At 34.0% G+C, this 22,244-nt stretch overlaps 1 protein-coding gene across 3 annotated transcripts in view; it reads left to right on the top strand.

Moving 5' to 3' along the window:
• Positions 1 to 22,244, top strand: part of LOC118201726 (uncharacterized) — a 149,885-nt gene that overhangs the window by 96,753 nt on the left and 30,888 nt on the right. For all 3 annotated transcript variants that reach the window (XM_085824808.1, XM_085824797.1, XM_085824801.1), the window contains 4 exons: positions 1,057 to 1,150; positions 1,230 to 1,497; positions 5,800 to 5,931; positions 10,965 to 11,136. In XM_085824808.1, the coding sequence (XP_085680934.1) occupies positions 1,057 to 1,150; positions 1,230 to 1,497; positions 5,800 to 5,931; positions 10,965 to 11,136 (666 nt within the window). The remainder of the gene's footprint in view (positions 1 to 1,056; positions 1,151 to 1,229; positions 1,498 to 5,799; positions 5,932 to 10,964; positions 11,137 to 22,244) is intronic.

Here is a 22,244-nt window from a genome sequence, read left to right as displayed (position 1 = left end):
GAGATCACTGAGCCGGGTAACAGAGCGGATATATATATAAATATATTTATATACGTTTGGTGCAGCCGATTGCAACCAAAATACGAGGTGCGCATCTACATGTTATAGCAGTCCTATATACAAAATTTCAACGTTCTGAGGCTACTCGTTTTTGAGTTATACGAGATACGTACGTACATACGTTCGTACAAACGCCACGAAAAATTCTCTTCAGAATTAATTTTAAAGCAGTTTTATAATTTTTTTGGAGGGAACGAGTCTTTTATTCTGTCTTTACGTACAGATATCACGCAAAAACATCGTTAAATTGCATTCGATAGCGGTCAAAATGGATATTTTCGTTGAAATATACTGCCCGAAACTTTTCGCGATTACAATACTTCCTTTTTACTTCGTACAAGGAAGTAAAAATGGATTTTTCACCTCTAAAATTTTGGTTAAAAGTTCAGAAAGAATTTTTTTGTTCATTTGTTCAAAAGAAAATATTAAAAATGCACTCAAAACATGTTGTTGCATTCTACGGGTTCGTGAATTTGTAGTGATTGATGATAACACTTGATGATACCAGAACGGGTAACAAATTATTTCATTCTGAGAAACGGATCTACGCAGGGAATATAAATTAAAGACCTTATTAAGAATTTGCCAAAGTAAGCGGATGCTATATATATGGTTATATAACGTAACAAAATTAATGTCATTGTCCAAATATTTTCAACTTCTATTCCACTAAATTAACAACTTCGAAAGACATTTTAATGTCGGTTTGTAGTTATGTGTTTAAGTTATCTATATTAATTAGTATATAAAATGCTGTATCCAATCTAATGCTGCTAGTGTCAATAGTACAACGTTCAAAGTACATACAAGAATAAATTTAATATCCCAAGCACGAGAAAATTCTTTTGTTTGTTTGTTTGTTTGTTTTTGACCAATATCTTGTCACTTGTCTTGCAGTGTCACTTATCTTGCAATGAGAGGTTAACCTGAAACATTTTATTATGGCTTCCTTGCAAATAAACCAATGTTATACGAAATCTATTTACTCTTTTTCAGGATTTCACTGCATCAATAATAAATTATACTGTGACATGCATGCTAAGCTAGCAGCAAGAGTGATCGCATCCAATGCCCCGGGTGCTGCTCCAGCGTAAGGATTCTTCAATTACTTTTACAAAAAGTATACATTTTATTAGCTAGAGTAATAATGTATTTTTTTTTTACAAAAGATTCGCCCCTGCTGCACCAGCACCTGCGCCAAAACCCGTGCAAGCCCCGGTGGCCCCTCCAAAGCCTGTCCAGGCTCCAGCAGCTCCATCGATGCCGACTCAAGCACCAAAACCCTTGACACCGCAACCAGCCGTTGTTCCTCATCTGCCTTCCAGCATTCCTCACTCGATTCCAACGCCGTTCGGACAAAGTCTGGGAAATTTACCGCATTCACCGAGTTCTTCAGGTGGCCTGGCCTTCAGAAGTATTTCACCGCAACCTTTTAAGGTAAAGCGATTTTTTATTAAAACTGCTGTGCATTTTTTTGGTCTAGTTTATCAGGGCAAAGCACAAGCACACTAGGGCTAGCTACCTAAGGAGAGGGATGCCTTCGTGAAGGACTTTCTGAGGGAATCTGGCTAGTATACACATTACACATGGAGAAAACCATGAAATCGGACATGCGGTCAGCCCCTTTCGCCTGAATACGAACCCAGGTTGCAACTAGTGTTCAGTCATTTTATTGCTTGGACGCAAAAGGGCTAAACTTGCTCCGACACCGGACAACAGGTTTTTCTCAATACTTCGTCGAAGACAATTTTTTAAGGAGCTTTTGCTTCTAGAAATTTTTGCGTAGTTATTGGATTGGGAAGAAAGCAATTTCGGTTTGCACAAGCAGATAGCTTTATGTTTGTTTTGTTATTCTTCTGTTAATCCTATAACTTTTTACTTTCCAGATTTGGTATCTGATAATTTTAGGTTGCTATAGAAACAAATTCCGAATACTTCTATTTGCAACTGTTATTTTACGGTCAGATTTAGCATGGCATGTAAAAATAAACATTTTCGACATATTTTACTTTATTATTTTTATAAAGACAATAAAGCGGCTAGAGCTTACAAGCATATATGTGAAGTTTATAATGTTGAAAGCCCGTGTCAGAAATGGTTAAAAAAATTTAATTCTGGTGAATTTTCACTTGAAGGCACCCAGTGTTCTGGATCATTTTCTTAAGTTGGTGATGACAAAATTAAAACCATAATTGAATCTAATCCGTCATATAACTGTGTGAAAAATTGCAAAAAAGGTTAAATGTGCCACACACAACAATTGAAAATCACATACAATGTATTAGACTCGTTAAGAAGCTAGATATTTGGATTCTGCATGAATTGAAAGAAATTCACTTTACACAAGGAATCAATATTTAAAATACGCATTTCAGATTTAACGCAGTCGATCTTGTTTTTTTAAAAAGAAATATCACTGGTGATGAAAAATGTCTGCAATAACATTAATCGAAAAAGATCTCAGTCAAAGCATGATGAGTCAGCACAAATCACGTCGAAATCATCAGAAAAAATTCTTGTTGTCAGTTTGGTGGGATTGCAAAGGTTTGTACGTTTTGAGCTGCTTCTATGTAACCAAACGATTAACTCAGACATATAGTGCCAAGAATTTATAAACTTATAAATAGAGGAAGCAATCAAAGAGAAAAGGCCAGAATTGGCAAAGCGCAAAGGAATCCTATTCCCCCCCTGACACGCACGAAATATACCTTAGCAACACGTACGAAATTATAGGAGCTTGGTTGAGAAGAGTTACCGCATCCTCCATATAGCCCAAACCTTGCACCATCGGATTACCATTTATTTTGAAGTTTACAAAACTTCTTAAATGGTGAAAATTTCAGTAATAATGAGGATCTGAAATCGTTGTTGGTTGAGGTTTTTGCTGATAAAGTGGTGTATATAATTACGGCAAAGCACACTAGGGCTATCTTCCTAAGGTGAGAGATGCCTTCGTGGAAGACTTTCTAAGGGAAACTGGCTCGTATACACGTTACACATGGGGAAAACCACGAAAACACCCATGCAGCCAGCCCGTTCGCGGGATTCGAACCTCGGATCGAACTACCAGTGTTCAGCGACTTTACCGCTCGGCCGCTGGTGGGCTTTCGCTGATATAGGCCAGAAGTTTCTTGAGTACGGAATCAGAAAGTTACCAGAATGATGGGAAAAGATCATCGAACAGAATGGAAGCTATTTGATTGATTAAAACTCACTTTTTGTACAACAAAAAACGTTTCAACAGAGATTCGTTTATTCTTCTCAAAGCGTAAAATTTGGTAACAGTCTTAATTTAAAAGACAAATGATCTGTCAGCAAATGGAATGACAACTGACTTTCGAAACGCATGTATTGCCAGGACGTGAGAAACAAAAACATAAGATCTTATTTCTCATGCAAAACATGAGTAAACACTGCAGGATAGAATAACGTAATGGACGAAAACATTTAGAGATAATTCTCTAACAAAGATTCTGATGTAATATTTTTTAGAGAAATATCAATCGTTTTAAAAAAACAATGATCAGAACCTTTTCCAATATATCCGCTGCGGCAGAGCGGATAAGATCGATAAGTGCTGATATTTCGACCTGAGTTTAGGTCTTAACGAAAGGGCTGGCTGCATGGGAATGTTTGAGATTATACCCATAATGTAACGTAAATAAAAAAAAGTCCTTCATGTATATATTCAATTTATCAACCATTGCCCTAAAAGAGCAGGCGTTAAATACTCACTCTAAATCATTTAACTGATAGGGATATGATAATTTGTTCTTAAACCTGAGAAGGCGGTATAAGTTGGATGACTATCAGTTAAAGGATTTGTATATAGTGTAATTACTCAATTGTATATATTGTAAAAAGCTAATTGTCTTCAGACTTATGCTGTTACTAAAACAAATGGGCCTATTTCATGACTTTAGTCTGTCTAATAGCTCTTGGACAGTGAAAATTCCTTTTTTTCCTTTCTTAAATTCTTAATCATTGCGACACGACAATTAGCCAGAAATTAATTAATTTCCATTCACTAGTATTTTCAAAAAAATCTTAACAGACAGTCTCACTCAAATAAGAACTCCACATAATACATCCCTCAAGAATTCCGAGTCCCACCCACTACCATAAATTACTTCACCCAAGTCTTACCGACTGATATTATTCAAAGCCCCCACTGCCGCTAAGAATTTTCGGACACCCTACACTTATGAGTCAGACACGAAGAGAACACTTTGCCAACTCCCCCACTCGAAAGAATGTAAGTTACTTAATACCTTTTCTGGCCTTTATATCTTCATGTACATTCACTGTTCTTATTATATATTATTTTTTATATTATTTTTATATTGTCTTTGATTTGTTTTTACAAAGTTTGCATTATTTATCTTATTTTGTAATCTTCTATGTTTATTTCAACTTTACTTTGAATTCGATTTCATAATGACAATTTCCAATGTTTAATTTTTACAAATAATACAGAACTCAAATGCATAAACATGAAGGTGTCGGGGACGGTTACTCGAGTTATTTCGGATTTCTCTACAGAAATTGCTTTTTACTCCAAATTGAATTGACTAAAATGCTTCATAAAAATAAGTTCTTTGAGTATCAGCATTGGTTCGTAATCTCTTCTATTCGCGGAAATATTTGGCCTGACTAGAATTGCCGGTTTGGCTTTAACTTATAACTCGAGTAAAGACGAAACACCTTCGTATTTACGTATTTTTATCAATTATTGTTCATTGAACGGTAGTTGGTTTGTTCCCCTTGAAAAGTCAACTAATTTCCGATCAATGATAATGATTACATGTTTTTAATTTTTCCTTTTACAATTGAAATTTTATTCTTCATGATGAATTAACTCCAGTCCCCGTTAAAACATGAACATTTTGCTTTCAAATTACTTCAAAACATCTTTCAAAATATAACTTACCAATATGGATTCACTCTTTTAAAATAATTCTACTTTAATTAAACTTAGGAGATAATATAATCAATTAATCAATATTATTTAGGAAATAAATTATATATATATATATATATATATTATATATAAATATGTTAGATATATGTTTATCAAACAGCTTTAGATATATAAATATGAATATGCAATATATATTAAATAGATAACCGTTCACTGCATCAAGCAAGAAATATTTTTCGCGTCCAGTTTTATTAGGCAAAGTTTCGTCTGTGACATAAATGCTGTAAGATTATTTATCCTGCTCGTGGAAAAGAAAGTGTTACCTTTCGAATAGGAATAGCATTTTAAAATTATCACTCACTCTACCTGAAAAAAAAAAAAAAAAAAAAAAAAAAAAAAAAAAAAAAAAAAAAAAAATGTAAGTTCTTGCAGCTCTCTCCTTCGACTTGACGTAAGTTCTTTAGTATAACGTTTTAGTTTTTATTTGGATTTGATTTTCATTTTCGATATTTAGCTACATTAATTTCGATTAGTTTGCTACTGTCGAAAATGTTCAATATTTCTGCAGATACATTAAACATAAATGATAATATAAACGGTGGATAATTTCTACAAAATTTTGCGCCGTTATCACAATGAATAAATTTTTGTCAAACAGGTACCACGGCACAGAATAATCGTTTTCTCACCATTTACTAAAGCAAATTAAAGAAAATTTTAAGACAATATTTTAATGCTTAAAACAGTATTTATATAGCGAAGATTGCTTCTTTTCTCATCTATAATGCCTAACTAACACTATAAAATTCTTTTTACAGAGAATTTCGGGAGATTTTCACAAGGTCACCGCCCCAACAAGTCCAACACCAGGATCTTCTCCGGCTCCACCACCTCAATATACATCTGGACCCCTGCCGTTTGAAATGAAACCCTACATGCCACCTGACCACGTATTATCGCTTTTATTCATTTATTTTTAATCTTTGAATTGTTTTTTACTGTGCTTCACTAAGCACACTATCCGTCTTTGAGAAAAAAAAATTCCAGGAATTTTTAATTGCAAACTTTGATAGTAAATAAGAAAATTTATTAGCAGTAGATTTTCTAAATTTATATATATTATTTATATATTTACATACATGCATCCAAATTAGCATAAATCGATTTTAAAACAATATTTAAAGTCTTACTTATTATAACTATCACGTCAACTCAAACAAAATCCTGAAATTTATATGAAACATTAAATTTTTTATGTTGTAATGAGCATATAAAATTTCTAACGTATATATTAGTAACTTACCTGAAGTAGTTTATTGAAATGTAATTAAATTTGAAAAGGTAACAACTATATTTTGCCATACATATTTTTATTAATATAATTGCAAAATGATGTGCAAGTTAATAAAAAAAAACTGAATTGGTTGCATAACTACATACTTTATAAAAACATTTTCAGAATTAAGCGTGTTTTAATGCTATTTTATTTACAATTTGTCTTTTACTACTAGCTTGTAGTGCATAAGATAACACCCACTGCAACCAAACCTAAAATAGTTATATGAAATATATCGCTTTCCATTAGGAGGCAAAGGCATTTCTTGTTGTTGTTTTCTACTCTTGAAAATATTCTATAATGGGTTTTATTTAGTAAATCAAATATTCTATTTTTCTAACTTTGTTTTGCCTCCTGATTTGGATACAAGCAGAAACTGTCTCTCTTGCACTTCAGAGTTTTCAGGGAAAATTTACGTACTTCACTGACCTTTATCACCATGTGAAACGGATTCCCCAGCGCCAAACGGTAAAGTCGCTGAACATTGAAATTCGACCTGGGTTGAACCTCGGCAGACTAGCTGACTGCTTAAGTGTTTTTGTAGTTTTCCTCATGTATTAATATGGCTGCGAGACAGTTTATCTTAAAACATTCTCCACGAAGACATCCCCACGAAGATAAAAATAATTCGAAAGAAACGTACCTAGCTATCTCCCTTGTATGCTGCACTTTCTTTTTATTTATTGTTTGTTTTCTTTTTCAGTTTCATTTTCCTATTTTTCTGTATTTTTAGTACTTCCTTTTACAATAGTGAAGTATTTCAGCAGAATCCAGAATAAAAATTTCTCTCGATTTTTAATTTCCTTGCTCTTGTCACTATTTTTGGTCGGAAAAAAGAGCTCTCATAAAGGAACATAAGTAAATATTCAGTTCAACAATGGCAGTATCTATAGATACTACAAGCATTGGATTCTCAACGTATTCATTCAGGCTTTCATAAAATTAAAGATTCAATTCCACAGTTAAACAAAAACACTAAGGTTGACTTAAATGTACAGCATTTTCAAAATGTTTCGCGTAACAAGCTGAATTGGCTCTTCATAGAAAAACTGTAAAATAAGAACATATTAACTAATCTAAATTTATGGAACTGGATCTGCATATTTATAAGCATACTTTACTACACCGAAAGCGCGTGTTCAGTAGCTGCATCTGTAAAAAGAACATCCTCATCTCCTGCAGAGGTATGCTCTTATTCCATCCTCTTTAAGTAGGTTCTTTTCCCCTGGATTTAATAAGAAAACAGTGTTTTCATGAATGGAAGTTTTCTTTGGATTATGAGAAGCATCTTTACGTTCGTTTGCATTTTAAAAGACTACCATCCTCTCACTTTTTATTACAAATTAACCTAGCATTATTCTGATATCAGGATGGATATAGTTTCAGGATCAGGGTGTAATTTCACATTATTTTCTTCTTGGTGAATTATTTCATTCTGTGAAAATCACTTGATATATTTTTTGCTGAATTTTTACTGTAAGAGTAACTGTTTTCTTTGAAAGAAGAAGCCGTACTTAATTTTGTTCCAAGTAATAAGACTATTTTCTTATCCGTTGAAAACAAAGTACATTTGCCTTTGTACGGCGAATGTTTCTTTTTTTCAGCTTCTTTTGAAAAATTGTTCTGGCAGTATTTAGCCACTAAAAGGACTATCTCCCTCAATTTACCTTATTCTTTTAAAAATTCTTCATCTATATAACTTTATTTCTTTCTTTCATCCGTTATACTGCTCTAAAATATTATAAACATAAGACGAAGCCTAAATCTTCATCGTAATAGAGCCTTAGTGTACTAGCACTCGGACAAGTGACCCTATTCTGCTTTCAATTGTTTTAAAGCTGAGAGATTATAGGAATACATATTAGAATAGAAATTAAGAATTAATCATTATAAATTTAGATTAATATATATTTCAGATTGTTCTTATTTGTAGTAGCTTTGTGAACCAATATATTAGAACAGACTGAGATATCAAAATCTAGAAGTGGGCCTGTTCCTACATACTTACAAAGATGACTTATATCAATGACAGTTTGTTTTTCAGCAGGTGATCAGGTGTCGAAGACAACGCAAAGTTTTGTGAAGTCTTTGCTGCCTGTAATTACAGCTTAATACGGTAGAAAACACTCTTTTCCAGTACCTAAACACTCCGATTCTTTTATGATACCTTCTTGTAAATGTTGATTTACTGTAGATTTGTAATACCCATGAAACTTCGGATTCTTCTTATATCTGGGTCACAAAGACTAAAATCGCTTATTTGCTACCTCAAAATTATCCCGCAAGCCTCCCTTTTGCTTGTTCAATTTATAGCAAGCAAGACGTATGTCTGTTGCCTTTAAATTGTTTCGAAATGTTTTAAAGGTAACATCTCGAAATATCTCAAATTCTGAAGGCAACGTTGTTTTCTATGCTACGGTTCTCATCAGATTTATTCGAAATTCCCAAAGATTCTTGCTGCCGTAAAGTTCATATCAGTGAGTCGTCGAATAAACTTCAAATTATTTTTGAATTTTATCAAATTCTGGTCAATATTAAATGCTTCTGATGCATTACGCGCTTTTTATGCTCCACTCAAAGGCCTTCCCTGTTTAGTTTCTACCGCTAGTAATGGTTTAGAAATTCGGCAAATTCTTCCTGTGAAGAATTCACAAGCATCCCCCCATCAATTGGTAAAGCATCCGTGAGCAAATCTATTCATCTATCCAAAACTTTCTTTACAAAATTCTTTGATCGAAATAAAAAATATTTTTATTTGTTTTATTAGCCCAAAGGGGTGTTAGTCCAGAAGGGCTATTAGTCTTGCAACAGCATTTAGCGTGGAATCACTAAAAACATTGTAACACTTTTCATATTGTGGCCAACAAATATTATCGCCCTGTATTATATTTAAAGAAATTAAATAATGAAGAATTTGCATGAATGTATGTATGTTTCTCGCACTGTGAAGACAGTAACGTACCTAGAGCTATCTAATTTTGAATAAAGTAATACTTCACCCGAATATGAGCACCGGAAAGGCCGAATTTGGAATGACTGTCTATCGGAAATTCTAAGGTTATGCTGTTTTTAAATATTTTAGCCCAAAGGAACGTTAGCTCAAGTGCTCTCGAAACGTATATGAGTGTGTAAATGAAAGAAATGCTCTTTCGGGCGTAATATAAAATCAGAAATCTCTCAGAATTTTTTTAAAACTTTTTATACCTTTTTGAATTATGTTATTAAGTTTCCTATCTGACAAGAAGTAAAATAAAATAATTACGTTTGGCCTTTCATCAGCTTAAGTTAACTAATAATGTTGTAAAAAGAAATAACATAAATAAATTTCTTTTTTTGGATATTGTTTTAGTTAATTGTATTTCATATATATATATATATATTTTACAAATAGTTTTGAACTAAAATGCATAAACACGAGGGTGTCGGGGGACAATTACTCGAGCAATGTCAATTTTGCCGCAGAAATTGATTTTCGCTCAAAATTGAATTAGCTAAAATGCTTAATCTGAATGAGTTCTTTGGTTCTCTGCATTGGTTCTTGGTCCCTTCTATTCACGGAAATATTTGGCCTAGCTTGAATTGCCGGTTTGGCATCGCCTTATTGCTCGAGTAAAGGAAGAAACACCTTTGTATTTATTTCTTAATTACTGTTCATTAAACGGGAGCTTTTTTTTTTTTTTTTGTTTGTTTGTTTGTTTGTTTGTTCCTTTTGAAAAGTCAACTAATTTCCGATCAATGGCAATGATTACTTGCATTTAATTTAATTACTTGCTTTTAATTCATTTCTTTTTACAACTGAAATTTATTTCTTTTTACAATTGAAATTTTGTTATTCATGATTTAATTCAAGTCCCCGTTAAACATTTTTAACAATTTACATTCAAGTTATTTTAAAACATTTTTCGAAATTGAACTTACTAAGTATGGATTCACTCTTTTAAGATAATTCTACTAAAATTAATCTTAGAACGTAATATAATCAATATTTAGTATATATATATATTATTTGCATAAGAGCCTATCTGCGACAGCGCGCTATGACCATCCTGTTATATAGTACAAATTAAAATATTTCGCTCTTCAGATTGTCAAATTTAAAAATTAAATATATTGTACTATATATTTAATTATCAGTATTTTAATTGGTCAATATATCTATTTGTCGTTGGAAGTCAAACGCTTTGTGCTTTTATTTTTTACAATAAGTATAAATTTTGTTAACTATAATAACCGTATAAAAAGTTAGATTTTATGATTTTTATAAAACTGTTTTTTTTTTTTTTTTTTTTTTTTTTTAATTTGAAGCTCTTACAGTATGAATATTTTCTTATTAAAGCATTTTTTTAATGGAAGTATGTATCTAGGACCAGTGGTAGCTAAAATAAAGTTCGCATATAAGAACCCTTATGAACACAAGGTATATAGGTTCACTATAGGAATACTTATGGATAAACTTATCCCTGTGCGGAATAAGCAACGTGTCTTAGAACCTAAGAAACGCGTTATATGTCACTAAGAAGAAATTTCTTATTTTGCATAAATATATTTGTTTTGTTATATGATATTTAAGTTTAATAATAACGTTATTATAACCATGAATAAACAATTTAAATTTATTGATTATGGCATTTTTTTTTTCCCTAATAGGCAAGATCGCCTTTATTCGGTGGCTCATCCGAAGTTTCTCACACTGAAATTTCCCACACGACTCAAATATCTCAAGTAACTCAGAAAACGACGCAGATCACGCAGCAGGTTTCTCAGTCGAGTCAGTCTCAATATTCCGTTGACTACAAGCAAGTCATCGGAGGACAGCAAAGTAAGCAATAAGTATTATAAAATGGACTCTTTTGATAAGGCTCATATTTGGCTATTCCCCCCCCAAAAAAAAGCCACGTTTTCCATGAAACATTTTGGTGTTCTGAATTTAAAATGTCTTCTTTTCTTCTTGAGGGAAAGTGTGGATCGTAGGTTTTGTTCCTCAAGTTTACAGGACAGTAGTGGTCTTGTATTCCTCAATTATGTTGTAATAAACTCACCCCCCCCAAAAAAAAACAGGGCTTGCAGTCTAAAAAACTTAAGATCATGCAACTCAAGTAAAAACTTAAAAATTTGAAAAGGTATGAAAGATATTAGAATTTTTGTAAATATTTCGCATCTGTTATTAAATCAAAAATAACATCTGTGTTGTTACAACTTCACCACAGATTTTCTTTTAGATGCAGATACCAGAGTATACAAAAAGCTGAGTTACAAATTTTGCGATCGATTTTTGATAGGATGCTAAGAGCCTATTTTACAAATCTTAGTATAAAATAACATTTCTAGCAAAATCTTGTAAAGAAGTCCATATAAAATATATGCTTTCTGTCTTTAAATAAATTAGTTATGCTGTTCTCGACAAGGCAATTTTATTAATATACGAGATAAATGGAAGATCTTATATATCATCTACATCAAAAAATGTACTTTTTAATGATAATATGCTATCGCAAACTGAAAGAAATAACACATCTTCGAGATATTTATTCCTAACCGCGGTCTATGTCCTGAAACTGATACAAAATAACAATGTATAGAAATCTAGGACAATATAGCATCTCTGTGAACGTCCAAACTAGTGTCTTTCCATAGTATTTACAATCATGATTGCAAGCTCGTTTCATAGAGATATAGTATTGCGTGGCCCCAACTTCTCAGCAACTATGGTAGTGACTGCTATGAACTGTAAATTACACAAACTCGTAAGAAGGGTTTAAATCCCTTTTTATTCCACTTTAAAAATAACAGCTGCGTTCACTTGACGCTCACAAACTACGCCGACCCGGCGGTTTAACAAAAACAGAACTGTGAAAAAAAAAAATTAATGACAGGATGAATAAACAACTAGATCACTACCTGCGAGGCTCTAAAATCGTAACTAACTTAACCGCATTCTAAGATACAGCTGAGATTCAGCGAGCTTACTGATTAAGCAGTTGAAAAATTCAGCGAACTGCCGAAATAGGCACACAGGCCGAAACACGCGGTTCTTAAATTTCTACCTAGCAACATTCACGCTCGCGATTAAAGAAGCACACATACAAACACGTTTCTCTTCTATTTAAACTCAATTTACTTCTGCTAAAATTTGAATATACTGCGCGTTCTACTACAATTTGCATACTCTGGCATTGGCAATTCTAGGGGAAAGCAAAGGCTTGACAGGCTTGACTTAAACTTAAAATAAATGTTAGTTAAAATAAATATAAACCCTACATTTGCCGCTGCCAGAATATGGTAAACTTGGAAGCAGGTCCTAGAAACGACCTGTTGAAAAAGTTTCCACATTCTGACCTAAAACTCAAGAGCCCCGTTTACATAAAACAAACTGTTTCCTCAAAAATTTCAATCACTTCTGGAGATGAATAAATTACCATATCTTCTTACAGGGTACTTTCTGGTCTTCAGCAATCAATCTTTTCGCTTCCTTCCAGCATCTGGAAGGAATAAGTATCAGTATATTCGTAATACATTATGATTTACACTTTCTTAAAGTTTCCGTTTTCGATCCTTTTCTTTTCCTTAATTAACTGCTTACATTCACATTCATTCAAATATTCAAACATGAATTTAACTTTAGCCTGGTTCTCCACCATGTGTGGTGTCAAAAGGGAATCTTCGTGTTTTTGTATTACAACACTTCCCCTAACCACAATGATTTGTTAGAATTCAAACGACCAAATATGACACACCTTAATCCAACATACTGAAACTCAATGAGCTACGTTTAACATTCTTAAAATTCAAGTGTAGGTGGAGAACCCTACAAAACACATTCATTCTAAATTCCCCCTCATTCATCTTTAGACATGCAGGCTTTCGCTCTAAAGCATGATTTTATCTGCTGTTTAATACTTAAATTTGAATTCATTTCTTTCGAGTATTTACTTTCAGCATCTTAAATTTTATGCTTCTAGACTAAATTCTACTTTTACATAACTTTCAAGTATTTACGTATATTTACAAAATTCTAATACATATGATTTTTACAATTTACCATAAAATGAATAAGATAAAAATAAAATTTTACTTCACGCTTTCTTCGCCAAGCTGGCGGCACTGAAACTAAATTTTACATTAATACAAGAATACGAAGTTATTTTACTTTCGGCCAAATTTTGGCTTTAACGTAACAGAACCAGTCTTTCGACCAACTCGAACTGCTTGCTCTTCAATTTTACACTTAAAGAAAATAATGCTTTTGCCTTAGCTAAATAAAGTAAAACAAAACTAAGTCTCAACCGAGACAAATTGACTTCCATCAACACATAGAACTTCGTATTTACGCATAACATTTCAGAACAAAAGAAAAATTTATAGAAGATTTTAACTTATCTTTGAGTTTTTGATGTTTGGAACTCCGACATCCTCTTCTGGCAAAATTGATCCCAAGTTACAGAGTTCATGGAAGTTAATCTCCGCTTTTGGTTTCTTCGAGTTTCCTCCACGGTGACGTTCTTTTTCGCCCTCTGTACGCCGGGCTGTTGGGGTGGTAGTCTTCGGGTTCCTGTCTTTTCCGTTTGGCTCCTGGACGGCTGGTCTTGGCGGCCTCCGGTCTGGATTCTTGCTTGAAATTTTTCTGCTGGTGCCAATCTTTTCTTTCCTCTTGCTGTCTTTTTCATCTCGTGAACGGCGGCCTTGTTTGCTTCTGACTATCTGGCCCTGGAACTGGTTTCCTCGACGCAGATTTCCTACTGTGGGAAGTTGTAACTGGTCTTTTCCTGTTTACCAAATATTCTTTACGAGGCGGCGTTGATTTCCTGCACTTCTTGAATGCTGGAGTGTGACCATTTTCCTTCCTTCTTTTCGGGACCCTAGAATGACTTGTAGAAGGGCTAAGTTTCTCTTTAGTTCTCTGCTTCTTGGGTGGTGGAGCGGGTGACGTTACTTCTTGACCTTCCACTTTATTTACGCTTGAGTCCTGCAAGAAACGTTTAAGGATTTCAAAATCATTTTGATTATAATATTTTTTCACCTGGTCGGGACTTGCTTTACAGATTTCCCCTCTCTCGTTCTTAAGGTACAATACGACTCCCTTGATTTCCTGTATTACATTGGGGCCTTCAAATTTTGGAGCCAATTTTGAAGTGAAATTATCTGGAGCACTTGATAAAAAAAATTTCCGCTTTAACACTTTATCCCTACTTGAAAATCTGCTTAATGGCGTTTTCGATCATAGTAAAGTTTCTGTCTATTTCTTGCCGTATCCGAACTTTTAACCGCCTGATCAATAAGTTTCTGTATATCTTTTTGTTTAAATTCTTCTTCCCTTTGTTTCACAAAGAATAATTATCTAGTGGCGTAATTAACTTCCGTCCTAAAAGTAATTCTGCTGGAGTTTTTCCAGTAGTATCATGATTTGCTGTTCTTAAAGCATAAGCTAACTCATTTATGTAGCCATCCCAGCTCTTGTGATGTGTGCTAACATAACTTCGAATTATTTTTACAATATTTTTATTAATTCTTTCTGCGATGTTTGCCTGTGGTCTATACGGAACCATTTTGATATGGCGTATGCCAAGTCCAGAGCGAATGTTTTCAAAAATTTGGCTAACGAATTGTTTACCCTTATCGCTAAAGTTTTTTATCGGTGCACCGTATTTTAAAATGTACCTGTGTAAGAATGCATTTGCAACTGTTTTGGCTTACGCGCGTTTAAGTGCAACAATTTCTGTCCACTTTGAAAAATGATCTACGATTACTAAAAGGAAACGATTTTTATTTAACTCACTCTGGGGAAAAGGACCAAGAAGATCTATGCCTAAAATATCATTCGGAAATGTAGCGCGAATGCTATTTAAGTATCCGGCCGGGCTGTAATTAATATCATTTTTTAATTGACATTGATTGCAGGACCTGACATACGCAGTTACTATTTTGTATAATTGCGGGAAATATACCGCCTCGCGTACCCTTTTTACAGTCTTTCTGACCCCTAAATGACCCGATGTTGGCGCGTCGTGTATTTCCTTCAAAATTCTCAATCCAAGCGAGGCTGGGATGACTGGTCTATACTCAAAGTTTTCGTTTGTTGATTTCGTATAAAACAAAAAATTATCTATTATTTCATAGTTTTCGGCACTACTTCTTATTGCGGCGACATCTGTGTGTTCAAAGATTTCGGGGTCTTTTAAATAAGCATAAATACTTGCAAATTCAGGATCAGCTTTCAATTCAGCAATAATTGTTTCTCTAGAATATAAAATTTTAGAAGTCAACACAGCGCATTTGAGTTCATTCCCTTCATCGTCCGGTTTTATTCGGGATAGTGCGTCAGCTACATTATTTTCTTTACCTGGTTTTTATTTAATTATTAGATTATATTCTTGAAGTTTTAAAGCCCATCTTATTAACCTGGGCGTTAGGTTTTTCCCCGAGTAAAGTCTACCAACAGCCGCATGATCCGAAAAGACTGTTACTGGCGCTTTGCCGAAATAAACTCGAAATTTGTGTACAGCCATTAATACGGCTAATGTTTCTCTCTCTGTAGCTGTATAATTCCTTTGCGTAGAGTTTAAAGTTTTACTAAAAAATGCCAAAAGATGCCCATTCTGCATGAGAACCGCACCTACGGCATAGTCCGACGCATCTGCTGCAATTTTCCGATTTTCGTCCCCTTCCGGGAATTTCAAAACAGGGGCGCTAATGAGTGCTTCTTTTAACCTTTCAAATGTAGTATTTGCTTCTGCTGTCCACGTAAATTTATTTTTTTTCTTTTAATTACTAACAAGGGTTCAACAATATTCGCAAAATCTTTTATGAACCACCGATAATAAGAACATAACCCAAGGAAAGAAGAAAGTTTCTTGGCGGTATTGGGAGGTGGGAAATTCTTGATGGCTGTTATTTTTGAATCCTGAGTTTCTATACCTTTTGCGAAATTTTATAACCCAGATATTTAAGTTCTTTAGTGGCAAACTTGCATTTTGATGCGTTAATTGTAAGACCGGCCTCTTTTAATAATTTAAAATCCTCTTCTAAGTCTTTAATATGTTGTTCGAACGTACTACTCGTTATAATTATATCATCTAGATAGATTAAAGTCGATTTTCCTAGGACAGGCTTTAGAACAATGTCCATAGCTCTATGGAATGTTGACGGGGCCCCACACAACCCCAAGGGCATGCGTAAAAATGCATGAGTGCCCGATTTGATATAAACGCGGTTTTATGTATGTCTTCGGGTCTCATAGCTATTTGATAGTAGCCAGACGTTAAGTCCAACGTAGTCATGTATCTCGTAGACTTAATCTTTCTAATAATTTCCTCTATAACCGGCAAAGGGTAAACTGGGAACTTAGTAACACTATTAAGCTTTCTGTAATCGATAGCAAACCTCCAAGCCCTTTTACCGAAGGAAGAAACTCATTCTTTTTCCTACATAGTACGACTGGACTCGCGTACTCACTATTTATGGGCGTTATTATCTGGTTCTTCAACATTTCCTGAATGTGTTCTTCGATAATTTGCTCTTTTTGTTTATCATACCGGTAAGGTTTAGTCCTACAGGGTTTGTCGGCAGTTAACTGTATATCATGCGTAACAATTTGACAATTACAAGGCCGTTCTGAAAACAAGTTCGAAAAAGTGCTCACCACTTGCTGGATGGCTTGGCTTTCATGGTCATTCAAATGGCTAAGGTCGACTTGCGGTTGTTCCACTGGCTCCACCACCCTCCGATCCATTTCCAGCTTAATTGAAATTTCCTGAAAATTCAGTTTGGCCTTCGCGGCTTTTAAAAACTCCATACCTAAAATAAGTGGACTTTGCAAATTTTTTACCACAAAAATTAATACTTCAAGGCTTTCATTTTTTACCTGTATTTTTAATGATAATTTGCCAATACTTTGACAAGTTTGTCCTTGAGCTGCTATGATTTCTGTGTTTTTATTTTTAAATAATCGTATCCTATTAAAATTCTTCTTAAAAAACGTATCACTCATAAAATTACCTTCTGCCCCTGTATCGATAAGGGTTTCTACTGGTACATCGCCAACCAGGACATGTATAATCGGTAACTGTCAGTTCTTTACCACGACCGTATTTAGGTATCTTCTTGAGGGTTTTTTCGAAACTTCCGGGGTCTGGACCCTCGCTTTTACAGGCCCCTCTAATCGTTTAAAGCTTTCCTTTCAACTTCAGTCCTTTGGGTAAGCGGACGGTTTTTTTCAAATTTCCTTTTTGCGCCTTGACCTTCTAGCTTCGATGAGTTGGCTTGATAGCTCTTTTCCCCATAAGAGTGATTTGTGTTTGAGATTTGTGTTGATTTGAGAATTGCCTTCAGGGACCTTGAGAATACGATGTCCCTCTAGATGTTTCCGCTACTCTTCGGTTTTGGAACTCGATCGCCAACTCGAAGAGTTCCTGCAAGGTGCTTGGATTTCGGATTTCCAAGTAATTTTGGACAGCAGGTAGCAATCTTGGTAAAATTATTTCAATTATCTCTGTGTCGGGTTTCTTTCCATACAGCATGTTTGTCAGCTTAACTTTTCGCAGAATAAAGTCCGTCAAATCTTCCATATTACGTTGATAAAAACTATACAATTCGGCTTCTAGCCTTGCTCGGTCTTTCACTATGGGGAAGGCCTTTAATAATGATATTTTAAAATTTTCAAAGGTATATGTTTGGCCTCCGAATTCTCCTAATAAAAATTCCCCTATACTCTTCCACCATAGTGAGGCCTGTCCTCTTAGTGCAGACGTGGCAATGGCAACTTTTTGTGTCTCAGGCACAGGGTATAACTGGAAGTGATTTTCGAGGCCTTATAAGAATATGGCCACCGAATTTTTTCCGTCGAAATTGACGTTTGGTTCGATAGACGCTCTCATCGTTTGGATCAGATATCCAAAGCCTTCTAACTGGTTCGCCATTTTTTGCTGTTGGAGTTGTACAGAAGCTTCCATCCAGTTATCGGCCATCTAAGTTCGCAAGATGTTCGGGCGCCAATATAGTGTTGCGTGGCCCCAACTTGTCAGCAACTATGGTAGTGACTGCTATGAACTGTAAATTACACAAACTCGTAAGAAGGGTTTAAATCCCTTTTTATTCCACTTTAGAAATAACAGCTGCGTTCACTTGACGCTCACAAACTACGCCGACCCGGTGCTTTAACAAAAACAGAACTGTGAAACAAAAAATTAATGACAGGATGAATAAACAACTAGATCACTACTACCTACGAGGCTCTAAAATCGTAACTAACTTAACCGCGTTCTAAGATACAGCTGAGATTCAGCGAGCTTACTGATTAAGCAGTTGAAAAATTCAGCGAACTGCCGAAATAGGCACACAGGCCGAAACGCGCGGTTCTTAAAATTCTACCTAGCAACCTTCACGCTCGCGATTCAAGAAGCACACATGCAAACTCGTTTCCCTTCTATTTAAGCTCAATTTACTTCTGCTAAAATTTGAATATACTGCGCTTTCTACTACAATTTACATACTCTGGCATTGGCAATTCTAGGGGAAAGTAAAGGCTTGACAGGAAAGATAGCTTAAAATAAATGTTAGTTAAAATAAATATAAACCCTACAGAGAGGTAGCCAAATAGAAGGGCTAAACGGGTTTCAAGGAACTATATGTGAGCTTTCACAGATGATTTCTCAGATTTCGATATTTTCTAACTCAAACTACTCTTGATTGCTACATGCAGGAAAGGAATCGCGACTGTCAGTGGAGAATTTGATTCCGATTTGTCTGCTTTATTATTTCATTTAGAGACATTATTAGGACAAGGTAACATAAAAAAACTAACCATACCTCACTAAAGTTCCAATTATTAACCTTCCATTTTCATGCCAGATGTGCTAACTTACACTACAAAAACCAAGCGCGGGAAAATGTATTCTTCCCCACTTAAACTAATCTTAAGAAGAGGCACAAAATCCAGTTGACCAAATCCAGCTGATGGCAAGTTACCGTACACTACCTTTTGGTTCGGGGGCAACTATAATGTTTTTCGAAGCCAGGTAATATAAAATTCAGCTGCTCTCTCGCCGGTATTCAAATGACTCATCTTCCACTTCCTGACTAAACGTGCTAGCCACTTACACTACAAGAGCACGCACGAGGAATGCAGTAATTCTTATCAAAATTTCTACACGAAATTTGCCTCCACTACTAACATTTTTGCCATTGATTATCATAAGATGACTACATTTTTTTTTTTTTTTTTTTTTTTTTTTTGTTAGAAAAAAAATAGTTCTTATTTTTACCAGTTTCTGAAACAATAACTCTACAGTATAGGAAATGTTTTGTTTCATTTCTCATTTGCCTTTCGTGGACTACGCTAAAATTTCAAAATCAATTATTTTGGGATCTATGAGACAGTCTATACAGAGTAAAAATTTAGAAATATCCAAAAAAAGGGAAGAAACTGCATGCTAAAGAATTCAGTGTACAGTTCAACACTTCGTAGAAAGATTTCTTTTAAAGTTTGACATAATTTTAAGATATAAAAATTTTAAAGTAAAATAAAAACATTAATCAAAAGGAATTTCAATTTTAAAAGCTCCGTCTCTGTGCAAGTTTTTCACATTACGGTATATCTTTATTTAGTAAAACAGTATACAATACTTTGCAATGTGAAGTATATTTCCTTGTTTATACTGTCAATATCTTATATTGTTCAATTTATCAATTTACTTTATGTAGCATTTGCTACTTTATGTAGCATCTACAGTTACGCAATAGTTTTTGTAAAATATTACATGCGTATATGGGGCACTACTGTTTAACTATGTAACACCTTTGTGATTACTTCTTAATTATTTAATAAATGTTTTTGCGTGAAAAGAAACTGATAGAGAAAATTTAGTATCGAGTTTACAAAGGAATAACAATAACAGTGAAAAATTACATGAAATATTCATTCATTTTACAAAGCAGAAGGTAAATACTGCCTGAAATGCCCAATTAGATTATTGTCCAGAATGCTTAAATACAGCTGCTAACCCCCTTCCTTCATTAATAAATGCACTTCGTTTAACGGATGAAATTTGAACAGACGAAAAACTGTAGCATTAAATCTGAAGATATTCAGTACTTTTGCAATGGCCAATCTTGAGAATGATTTATACGAATATCAGAAAGGAAAATTCTTGAAGTGCTCCATAATTCTGCTGAATATTCCGTTGAGTTTAAAAATATAAATTGTACTAGTATATATTTTTAAAGGTACAGTTCTTACCGAATTTCCAATTTTTAGAATATAAAATCAAAGACTGTAAATGAACAAAAATACCAATACACTTCTTTTAATGAATGAATGATTCTTTAATGATAACATAAATGGCTAAAAACAAAACTGACATTTTGAGCCAAATTATACCTTAGGCAAAGTTAAAGTTTATAAGGATTCAATTACAGACGGAAAAAATCTGAGACACAGGGAAAGACTGTAGATCCAGCAACTTTTAATTTTCGGCTCGTGTTATAATTTCATCTTCTTAATTTTGCGAGATCTTGACTGCTTGGAGGATGGTATACTAACTATTCACAAATTTTCCATAAAGTTTCTATAGCCTGGCATGCATATGGAATTTACGGAGTTTACCGTTGTCATGGAGAAGAAACTGGTTTTCGTGAAGCACTTTAAATCGTTTTATCAAATTATAACACCTCAAGTTAAACATACTATTTACGGATAACAAAAACAGATAGCAAATAAAAATTTTAAAAAATTCTCATTTTACTTTATCTTACATTTTTAAATAAAAAACCTGTATATTATGAGAGAAGTGAGCATCAGCGGTTTCATACTTTGGATTGTTGCTCATTCGGGATCATAAAACTTCCAGGACTTCTCAGTGGTGATTATTCTGCTCAGTAACTCAGAAACGTTTCCCACGTACTGAGGAAATAGCTTATTACAAGGAACACAAACTCTGTAGCAAATCTGAATACTAAAGAGCTTGTGTTCTCTACTTAGTGAATAAGGCAGTCAGTCATCTTGCACAAGTACGAAATATTTAATTAACAAACTTCTTAATACCGCGATAGTTTGCTACATCACCATTAATCAATAAACGAACTGCGTCTGTCAATTCCCGAATTGCGTCTGTTTACGTCCAATTCATAAATTGCGTTTGTTTTCTTTCAATAGTATCTTTACCTTCACAATGTTTTCTTTCAATAGTATCTTTACCTTCACAATATTTTCTTTGTTCACTGCAGATAGTGATGAGCGAATGTTGCCAGGAACATTCTGTAAGCTACATTTTGTGTTTTTTAAACGCTTCCATTACTTGAACACTATCAGTCTGCCTAAATTTTTCTTCACTGTTTGCTATATCGTATTCCTTTTAAAGGTTTCCTGGGCGAGCAATTTCACACAAAATCCAGTAGTATCCTTTGTCTTGTAATTCACCGTATAATCTTCTGATCTTTCATGGAACATTCACTGCAGTTCGGGTTTTAAAGATGACAAAACAAACCGGCGCGTTGATTTTATTCACATTAACTATGATATATACTGGTTCTCAGTTCGAGGGACAATTACGGAATCTGTCCCACAGGATAGACGAAAAGTTCCAATCCTCTTAACTTTCGTAACAGTTCACGTGTTAAAGATATTACTAAACTTTTTTAAACTTACGTTTGATCAGTTTTAAGCAATATAAAAGTAAACTTTATTAATTTGTTGATATATATTCCAAAGATGAAAAACAAATATCAACTTTTAATGAGAAAGTATTTTTCTTCGTAATTTTGTTATACATTCAGAGACGGAAAAATTCTACTTAATTCAAAAAACGTTACATATAAAGAGCTTTGTTTAAGAAATAAGAAAGAAATCAGTTTTATTCACATAGTTAAGCGATGTCCAAAAGCGCTTTAAATATAGGAATACAATTAACAAACACGTGGTTAATAATAATAAATAAA

Source organism: Stegodyphus dumicola, chromosome 1 (assembly GCF_044657685.1).
Source record: "Stegodyphus dumicola isolate Sdum_Otavi_A_Nest chromosome 1, ASM4465768v1".
In the NCBI taxonomy this organism is placed as follows: Eukaryota; Metazoa; Arthropoda; class Arachnida; order Araneae; family Eresidae; genus Stegodyphus; species Stegodyphus dumicola.
This window is presented reverse-complemented; position numbering and strand designations above follow the sequence as displayed.